At 40.1% G+C, this 11,074-nt stretch overlaps 1 protein-coding gene across 1 annotated transcript; it reads left to right on the top strand.

Annotated features, from left to right (window-relative positions):
- The first annotated feature begins 1,228 nt into the window (after nucleotides 1-1,228).
- LOC308287448 (uncharacterized protein) lies at nucleotides 1,229-8,773 on the top strand. The gene is made up of 9 exons (XM_080728621.1): nucleotides 1,229-1,248; nucleotides 2,208-2,297; nucleotides 5,811-5,895; nucleotides 5,985-6,041; nucleotides 6,509-6,559; nucleotides 7,179-7,292; nucleotides 7,564-7,589; nucleotides 7,828-7,912; nucleotides 8,249-8,773. The coding sequence occupies exons 3-9, from the start codon at nucleotides 5,829-5,831 to the stop codon at nucleotides 8,251-8,253; spliced, it is 405 nt and encodes a 134-aa protein (XP_080584747.1). The 5' UTR covers nucleotides 1,229-1,248; nucleotides 2,208-2,297; nucleotides 5,811-5,828; the 3' UTR covers nucleotides 8,254-8,773.
- The last annotated feature ends 2,301 nt before the right edge of the window (nucleotides 8,774-11,074 follow it).

Below are 11,074 nucleotides of genomic sequence, written 5' to 3'. Positions count from 1 at the left end.
TTACGGGTCCTTTGTACTCAATTCACTGAAATACCATTGAGTTGTCCTGCCTAGACTATTGTAGTAGACCATAGCTCTGTGTGAGCGATAGGCTACACTTCCTGATGTGGTTTTTAAGCTATTGGTTATAGGCTACAGACATTATACATGCAGTCAGACCAGACGCCATATGGGGATAGGGACAACAATGGCATTATTTAGATGCATGGTTGGACATCTGTATTTAGTTACCATCTTCTGTAAGTGATGCCTTTTTATTGTTTCACATCTTTATCCTCTATGTAGCACATATATTCTCTTTTTGTCATCTTTTTAATTTATGTCTTCACTAACATGTTGATGGTGTCTGTCAGCAATGTGCTTTGTCATTTAGCCTAATACAGTTCATTTCATGGACAAGATTGCAGATAGATTCAGTTATTTTGCATAGTTGAAGCTATGTTACTAATTCATGCATCAATTGTAATCAACTGTAATTATTTCTCCCATCATGTGGCTTCTCAAAATGTAGGTTCCTTTTGGGAGATCAAAGTGCAAGGTCAGTTCCTCTTAATTTAAAGTTATCCAAAGAACCAGCATTATTACATATTGCTGTGGTCTTCAACCCTTTTCATATCAAGGTCCATTATTTATTCATCATTTGAGCCATGGACCACCATTTGATGAGGACTGATAACAGGTCATTCAAAATAACAATTGTTCTACATTCTAATTGTATTGTATTGTAAATTAAGTAATGCAGGTGTTTAACAATAATTGAACTCTTGAGAGTTAAACTCAAGAGTAAAAGATCTATAAGGGTTGTGGTTACCAACTCTTCATCATTTAGCTGGGGACCACCTGGAACCCATGCACGCTCTCACTCGCACACACACACACACACACACACACACACAACACACACACACACACACACACACACACACACACACACTTATCTTATGTTTAATTCTACATTTTCAGGCCTTCGTCAGCCTAGTCTGTCAGTGAGTCATTCAGTGATGTCAGACACGGACTCAGTTACACTGAACTGCCAGCACTCTGAAGCATTGGATTCAGAGTGTTATTTCATCATTGATGGAACAAGCACTGTCAAATGGACCTCTGCTCTCTACAAAGTGACAGCAACACAGCTTCTGTCGTGGGCACATAAACATTCCCCTGCTGAGGTTAAAGTGCAGTGTTTTTACACTGAGAAGAATGCCGGGCCATCGCCTCACAGTAAAAGTGTCTCTATCACTGTACAAAGTGAGTCTTTTACATTCATACTGTAGTATGCTCTTATTTGTAGTGATTTTTCAGGGAGTTGAGAGAGGGTAACTTCAGTGGTGTAAAGTAACTAAATACATTTACTCAAGTACTGTACTTAAAAGTAATATTTTTAGGTATTTTTTACCTTATTGGAGTATTTCCAGTTTTCAGTACTTTTACTTCTACTCTACTACATCTAAAATATTTTTAGCTTTTAGGGTGCCCTCACACCAAAATACCTATGAGAGTGGAATCCGCGTTCCGCCAATGCATTTCAATGAGAAGGGAGCGTTTTTTGCAGAAACCGCTTCACTCTCATTGAAATGCATTGGCGAAACGCGGATTCCACTCTCATAGCTATTTTGGTGTGAGGGCACCCTTACTCCACAACAATTATTTGAAAACTTTAGTTGATTTTGATTATTGTTACAAAACATTACCCACTAGAGCCCTAATACATTTCGTCCATTTGAAAATAGACGATCTACAAGCTCACAATGCGTTGTTATGCGATGCATTGTGAAGTTGTAGATCTGCTATTTTCTAAAGACGTGAGTACTTTAAGTAGATTTTGATACCAATACTTTTGTACTTTTACTCAAGTAAAGTTTGAATTCCGGACATTTAATTTACTTTTAAATGTGAGTACTTTTTCCATCACTGGGTAACTGCATTTAGCTAAATGTTATAAGAGATATGCCGCTTAGGGGTTATTATTAACATCATTATTATATTTAATTGCTTGATTGATTGATGTCTTCAACTTCATTGACATAAATATGCAAACATGTGCATAAATCTTGAGAGATTATTTCCATTTAGGTTATTTTTATTATTTTGCTATTTGTTTGTTATATTGATAAACTTAGAACATTTTAGAATGCTTACTTAATCAGCTCTTTTAATGATTTTTATTATTATTATTTATTATCTTTGACACTTCATTATTTCAACAGGTCACACTTTTGATGGACTCAGTACTACAACTAGTTCCAGCTCTGAACATCTGACTTCTGTGCATTCATCTTCAGATGACAAAATAACTGGTAGCCTGGCGAATTATTATTATTATTATTATTATTATTAGTAGTAGTAGTTGCAGTAGTAGTAGTAGTAGTAGTAGTAGTAGTAGTAGTAGTAGTTGTTGTTGTTGTTGTGACCGAAGGTCGCAGTTTAGTATGTAGCCGGGCAGATAACAGAAATAATCGTTCACTTGCGGATACAAGCACCAAAATTGGCACACATACTCCTTAGGGATTGCTCTTTTCATAAAACCATCTGGCCAAATCAAATTTCAAGATGGCGGCCATTTTTCAAGATGGCCGCCATAAAATACCATAGACCTGTCCTATTTGAATGATCTTGGTGTCAAATCATACATGTTTCACTATGTAGAATCCAAATTTGGACCCATGGACTTACTCACTGGCTTCCTTGTACCATATATCAGTCCCGGAATCCTAATATTCTGCTAAATTAGAGGTTTGTGTTATGTCTGACTCGGATAAAATGGGTGGTAGTGTATATCTTAGTATTGTTAGAGGTTTATAGTGTGTATGTGTGTGTGTGTGTGTGTGTGTGTGTGTGTGGGGGGGGGGGGGGGGGGGGGGGGTAATGTAGTAATGTAGTAACTCAACAGAGCGGATTTCAATGCACAGCGGCTGACGCGGCTAAAATGCATGGTAGATATAATAGCGCCGTGGGATCACTCTTTGTCTAGTCTCTATTCTTCGACCTTTTCGACTTGGGTAACCCTGCCAGGAGTACAGGAGTACAAGACTCCTGCCGACATAGCTCTGGGGGTCATGGAGACACGCAAACTGCCTCACCACGATAAGGTGATGATCCCGTCGAGGCAGGAGGTAGTTTTTTTTTTGTCTTTTCTTTTTTTTTTTCTTTTTCTAGGGCCTAGGCAGTATAGTACAATAGTATAGTAGGCCTATACTACAACGCTTCTAAACCTCGCACCTGCAGCTGCACAGTGCCGTGCAGGTCAGACCAAAGTGGTAGCATTTGCATCGACTGCAGCATTCCAACTTGCATCCACACTTGGTCAGCTGCTGGCAACTCTCTGCAATGGGTGGGAGCTCAGTCCAATCAATCTGCCACAGATCTCCTTTCTTGGTCCAGCCCCAGTTGTCAGGAGTCTGCATTTCTGGTTGACATACTGTTGACTGACTCCAGATGCAGGCCGCTTGATAGGAAGCGCGCTTCACATGTTGCTTCAGTGCTGCTTGCGTTGGAGGAATGGCTTCGTATGGCCTCTGCTTCCGAGCAAACAAGTCCAACCTTGCATCATTGACACCTTCAGCTGTGCTGGATCGGTCGTACATCATGACCACAAACTTCTCCAAGGTTTTCAGGTCTTCATCATCCACTACAGGTGGGTAATGGCTGAGTTTGCTGAAGACACCAGAAGCCTCATCACAAACATTCCAGGTTTGCCACGCAGACTTCTTCCCCTTTACGCGGAATGCTGAAACAACATCGCAGCCAGTGAAGGCATGGAAGAAGAGCATCCCTTTGCTCTTTTCTGCAAGAGTGCAACACAGGTCATGAACAGAATCCACTTTAAGTTCTGTCTTTGGCCAAAGGCAACCCACTGCCCAGCCCTGAGGCTCATAGGGCAGGAGTCTATGTCCTGTTTCTGTGAGGCTGCTTGATGTACATTAAGTACCCCTAGTGGACATGATAATAGTTTGTCACAGGGACATACCCCAATCCAGCCTTTGATGCTGAGGTCATAGATTCAAGATGTATGACAAGGTCCATATATGGAGTTCCCTGATGTCTTCAATATTAAGCCCATATCTAACAGGACTTCATATGGGAATGCCCATATATGGAGGACACATTGGCCACATACCACACTAACAGAATCCATATATGGCCAAGACAGATGCCTGGCCAAGACAGCCCATATCTGTGTGACTGGTTCTACAGACAGGGATCTCCATGTATGGGCATAAAAGGGTATGTTGTCAGTTGTCATGGACATCATAGTACTTTCACATAACAAATAACTGAGTAAGCATGTTTGGGCTCTCACAGCATATCTCCATATACAGTACATGGACCTCCATATATGGGTACCAGGGGGTCTCCATATATGGGTAAACAGCCGTTTGGATGGCCCCCTGTAGTAACGCTGAGGACACCTGGGGGTCCCGGACCCTGTGGAAGACCCCTGGTATTAGCTACAGAGCCCAGGTACAGGTACAAAAGCTTTTATGCTTCAAGTATGATCTAATTGTTCTGGAGCAGGAGCAGAGCAAGGACTGTACTGAGATAGGCTCAGGGGTCATTCCGGGGGTCCCAGGTGAGGAGAGACCCCCACCAAAGGTCATAAAGGTTATTCTGGCTGCTTCAAAAGTGCAATATATGAACTTAGAATGTTTTAAAACCTTCAAAACAACTCTAATATTATGAGAATTGGACATTAACTGGCTGACATACTGTTCTGCGAGGTCCTAACATAGATGACCCCCCAGAAAGGGGGCTGGGGTCAGGAAAATCTGACACCCATCATTTTCTGACAGTTTGGTCCCTATAAATGCCAAAGCAGTAAAAAAATACATTTTAGCAAAGAAATCCTTAGAAGTACACTTCTTATCACACTAGGTAGTAACTCCGAGGACCCCCAGGGGTCCCGAAGCCCCTGTGGAAGACCCCTGGTATTTGTTACTACTTTTTTTTTGTTTTCAGAAAAAAAGTTTAAGCTTCAATTATGATCTAATATGACATTGTTCTGGAGCAGGAGCAGAGCGAGTACTGAGATAGGCTCAGGGGTCCATCTGGGGGGGTCCCAGGTGAGGAAAGACCCCAACCAAAAGTCAGAAAGCTTATTCTGGCTGCTTCAAAAGTGTAATAAATGAACTCAGAATGTTTTAAAACCTACAAAACAACCCTAATATTAAGAAAATTGGACATTAACTGGCTGGCGTACTGTTCTGGCATGCAGGTCCCAAACTAGATGACCCCCAGAAAGGGGGTGGGGGTCCGGAAAAGTTGACACCCATCATTTTCTCATAGTTTGGACTCTATAGAACCAGGATCTGCAAAAAGATCAATTTTAGCACAAAAATTCTACGGGAGCTGTTTTTTGGACGCATCGCACCACACTATTAGCAGAATATTAAGATTCCGGGACTGATATATGGTACAAGGAAGCCATTGAGTAAGTCCATGGGTCCAAATTTGGATTCTACATAGTGATAAATGTATGATTTGACACCAAAATTATTCAAATAGGACAAGTCTATGGGATTTTATTGCGGAATGCAAGATTACTGTATATTCAATGGCGGCCATCATGAAAATTGGCCGCCATCTTGATTTTTTTTTTGGCCAGATGGTTTTCTGAAAAGAGCAATGCCTAAGGAGTAGGCCTATGTGTGCCAATTTTGGTGCTTGTATCCGCAAGTGAACGATTCACCTGTAATATGCACTTTATCTGCCTCGCTAATGTGTAACAACACTTCCTTATCACAAATTATTTGTAGGCCTATGTGTTATTTTGAAATTATTTTTGACTGTAATGTCTGTATGTTTGTCACCAGGTTTTGATTTGACTAGTGATGCAGCTAGTTCTACCTCTGCCCCCTTTGACAAAGGGCATCATAACATCATCATCAGCGATGACAAGTAACTTGAAACTTACATTTCGAACATTGTTTGGACATTGGCATTTTAAAATTATTTATAACTTCAGTTCTGTGTACTTCTTTCACCAGGTTTACATATGAGTACATTCAGTGATGGTACAGCTAACCCAGCCCCTTTGACTACAGGTATCAATTAACATGTTCAATGTTTTGAAATGTTATGTATTTATCCACAGACAACAATAGTAGTGCATGCAGGGCTGCATTTTGTTTGGCTTGTTTAGCGCCATATAATCTGCATTCATTTTTTAAGATCGATTTTTTTTGTCGTTGCATGCTTTAATTAGATAGGTGAGTGTAGAGGGACAGATGACAGGAGACTAAGGGCAGAGAGAGAGTGGAGACATGACGGATTAAAATGTGGGTCCTCACAGCCTTTGCTGCATGTCACTCCTCATCTCTCTCGCCCATTTCCTGTCAGCCTACTGTCTCTCCCTATCAATAAAGGCATCCTTCTATATTATATAATATTTATTATATATTATATAGATATCAAATAGATTAATAGATTAATATGAATGATACATGTTTATATGATACTTGGGCCAGGGCCCAAACGCGTGATAAACTGTACTCCTCTTTTACAATTGTAGGCACGAGTGATGGGACTACTGTTACACACAGTGCAACGTTGATTCTAACTGGTAAGAGAAGAGGCATGTCTACTGATGAAGTTATCTGATGTCAAGTGTTTTTTATATTTATTTTTATTTCCTGACATCTCGACGCGAGCACTCTGAACATGACATAGCTGATAGCACATAGTCCAAATTGAATATCCGGTCTAGAAGTGACAATAAATGATCTATATTTGTGTGTTTGTTAATGTGAGAAAATTGCCAGATACAGTTAGACTACTGTATTACAGATCTGAGCTCTGTGTGCAAGAAATAAACTCACTCAAGCATTTTGTGATGTTTGTCTATATACATTACAGTTATACAGTATAGACCCGTTTCTTGTTTACAAACATTGAGACTAAATGCACAGGTGACTGTATCATGTAATCAATTCCCACCAATCCCCAAACCTGTTGTTTTGGGGAGCGCTGGTTTCATTGGCTAATTTTGGTACCGACTTGCGCGCGCATCTAGTTCTTATCAGTGTAACGTGGACCAGAAATGCGTCTACTATATACTTATATAATGATGTATTTTACAATAATAATTATATATGTGTATACACCCCTTTTCTTTGAGTATACTTTATATGAAGTGTGAATACAATTTGCTTCACTAATTCGTTTTTGCTGTCTGCGAACAGGGAAGCAATGGTGGACATTAGCTGTAGTTGTACTAGTTGGCTGTGGAGTCCTGGGTGTGATCTTGCTGGAGTTTGCTGCTGGCTGTAACCAAAGTAGGAGGAGGAACAGTGAAAGTGAGTATTGCTTAGCTGTTAATGATAGAGTTTAATATAGGCTTTAAGCTGAAATTTGTCTTTTTAATATGGTATAAAAACACTTTCTTCATTAAATGCATATTTCAAATTCACAGTTCTGGTTTGCTTCTACATTCACAAACAATAACACACCAACGTAACACCAATAATAGCGTATCACTAAACTATTGCCACCAACTCAAATGCACCAACATCTCTTCAACATTCAACAGGATGTAAAGTTGCGGCTTTGTGTGTGTTTTAATTTCAGTTATGTATTGGAACAGTGGAAGACAGGTAAGTTACAATTACTATCATATAATTCAAGTTGGAAATAAATGCTGGAACAGATGAATGGCATTCCATATTGGTGTGTAGTAACTCATAATAAATATATGAAGATGTGACTCAACCAAGTCAAAACATTCAAAATGATTTGTCCCATCTCCCCTCCCCCCCCCCCCCCCCCCCCCCCCCGCCTCTCTCTCTCTCTCTCTCTCTCTCTCTCTCTCTCTCTCTCTCTCTCTCTCTCAAGGAGTCCAACAATGAGAACACTGGAGCCCACAGTGTGTGCAGTTCTACGCCTGGGAATGTTCCTGGTGTACCAGCCCTCACCGATGGTTTGTTGTTCAATTTATTTGATCCATTTACTTGAAAGTGCTATGGGGGTTCACAGCAGTGTTCATTTCAGCAACTAAAAAAAATATTACTGACATACTGACAATTTGTCAACAAATAAAAACTAGACTAAAATGTTAGGGAGGGACTAGGGCTAGGGCTAGGGCTATTATGGGTGGGGGCTCCTTTAACACTGATTCATAAATCAGACGTTTAGGACTTGGCCCTACAAAAAAAATTTCAGTTGTGAGATTTTATTTTGTTTTAATCCATGATATATATCATATATACATGAAATAGCTCCTATCACAGTGAGTCTCTACTGTCCTTTCTTCTAGGCTGAAGTTTACCACACATACTGCACCGTGGATGAGCCCAAATACAGCCTTGCCCAGCCTTCTATGCCAGAATACAGCCTTGCCCAGCCTTCTGTGCCAGAATACAGCCTTGCCAGCCTTCTATGCCGAAATACAGCCTTGCCCAGCCACATTGAAATTACAGCTTTGTTTCTCTTGCATATAGGTAATTGGTCATTTTCACCAGGCCCTACGTTATGGGGGGGGGGGGTGACCCCCCCCCCAACTATCCCCTATAGGTCAAGACAGCCAGTTAATAGTGTTTTGGCGTCAAGCCTTCCTCTGCGTGTTAAGAAAGTGCTCAGTGGTGTTGTGTGTACCAGGAGGAACTGATGGAGACAGACATACATGACAAGGACTTCAGCAGTGCGCTTGACAGCCCCCCTTACTTGACTTTTCAATCCTTTAATTTACTAGTTCATTAATGAATACCAAAAACTTATGACAGAAATAATAAACTACTTTATTTATATAGTATTTTCAAAACACAATTACAAAATGCTTTACATGAACAGGAAATTGATAACAAAGACCAAAACACATAGCAATAAGAATGCCCAAGGACAAAACTAGTAATGAACAACTAGTTTTAAAACAACCATAACAGTTTTTTTACTTTAAGGTGAATTGTTATTTTTGTTGTTTTTTATTTTCTTAATAATTTGGATGATTTGTTTTGAGTTACAGATTATTGCAAGTCTGATCCTTTTAGGATGGTGATTCTGAAGTGGTTCTGATGTAAAATCCTTTGTTCTGATGCAAAATCGTTCTTATTAATTTTCTTTGTCTTAATAGCCCACCACTGACACCACTGTAATGCATATTTCCTTTAACGTTTCTTCTCTGTTTCACTCATGTACATTTTACATTCATGTGCATTTTATATCTTGTGGTAAACAGGGGCTCATTGTGGCATAAAGTATGATTTCCTGACGTTTTATCATTGTAATAATTGTTGCTGCCCCCTCCACACACACACAAGCACGCACGCACGCACGCACGCACGCACGTACGCACGCACGCACGCACGCACGCACGCACGCACGCACGCACGCACGCACACACACACACACACACACACACACACACAGTCACACACACACACACACACACACACACACACACACACACACACACGCACGCACACCCTCAACTCTTCTATAAACATTGTAAAAAAGGAATCTGGGATGGAAAATATGTCTCTGTTTTTATTCAGCCGCTTTTTGACAAGTATGAGTATGGGTCAATATGACAAATTATAGCTACTTTTATAGTTATTAATATAACATTGTTTAAACATATTCTTTTGTTTTTCAACATGCATTCAATGCCTGTATGAAAAGAAGCTGGCAGAATAAAATGAATCCAACAATATATTATTATTATTATTTCTCATCTGTATTTCATATGAAGTTTCAAAGAGAAAAACAGATCAAGATGAAACTACAATGTTTGAAAAAATAAAAAATATCACAGCATTGTGTCGTTTTACTGCAGCAGATTTCTGCTATATTATACACACTGCTTACCAAAAGTGCAGCGCAAATTCAATTTGATCTTTTTTAATCACATTTTCTTCACTCACAGCAAAAGAAAAATGCCAAAACTTGATGACAACAATTGCCCACTTCAAAGACAACCTTTTTTTTTTTTACACAAAATAGATCTATGTAGAGATCCATTTGTGGTCAGTGTTCACTTTTTATTTAATTTTTTACATTCCATACATACATTGAGGAAAAGAAACTGTAATTGTCATTGCTGTGATATTCAGTGATCTGAAGTGTGCTGCCTTCAAGTTCAAGTCACTGAGCAGAGTACTCTTGATAGTCTCGCCTAGCCAGACAACTATTCCACAATCTCAGAATAGAGTCTAGAACTATACCTCCTGAAATCTGAGAGAGGAAGCTGGCATTTCCGTTCATCTTTACATAGATTTTCCCCCCATTTCTGCTAAGCAGCAAGCTATATATGTTTAGATTATTTTGATTTATATTAGGATTCGGGCGACGAAACGTAAGTAAGGAGGAGGCTTCACATCCGCTTTATCGCTTCCGTGCTTCAGACTGTATGACATAGAACATGTGGGAGGCAACAGTTTGAGACTCTTGATAGTGTATGCTACAGCAGGGGTCTTAAACATCTTTCAGGTCAGGGACCCCTTAGCTGAGAGAGATGAAGCAGGACCCCCACTACCTATTATATAAAACTGTGTTTTGCGAATTAAACCTTTTTCATATATTCCATAGATCGCTGCATAGACTTGCTTGACAGCACTGTCATGAGTGTTGTGTTGGATTGATGTTAATGTGCATTTTCAGACATTTAACCACTTGAACCGTCAATACTTGGTAAACGTCACCTTTGGCTCTGTACTTGGTCTCCTCTTTTTTCCCGCTACATCAATTCTCTTTGCCGAAAATAGCCAATCTACGAGCACACAAAGGTGTGCTTGTAGATTGGCTATTTTCGGCTAATGTCTTGCTCAGAAAAGTGGTTAATGCAAAAAATAAATAAGAAAATGTTCCTATCACATACACATACATACCCCCCCCCCCCCCCCCCCCCCCCACCCCCATAGTAACTCTGAGGACCCCCTAGGGGTCCCGGACCCCCTGTTAAAGATCCCTGGTGTACAGACGGAACGTGGATTTAATTGAAAAGGAGAATTCATTCTTGTCGGTTGCAGTGACTCATTATTTCAACTGTAAATTCAGCTCTGACTGATCTTGGATCTCTATGCGTTACAAGCATTATTGTGTTTGTTTGTCGCTCTGTTTGTGGTTGATCTATTCTTGATGACGATGG

Source organism: Nannobrachium achirus, assembly GCF_963921795.1.
Source record: "Nannobrachium achirus genome assembly, chromosome: 6".
Lineage (NCBI taxonomy): Eukaryota > Metazoa > Chordata > Actinopteri > Myctophiformes > Myctophidae > Nannobrachium > Nannobrachium achirus.
Note: the sequence above shows the minus strand (reverse complement) of the source record. Positions and strands in the feature narration are given on the sequence as shown.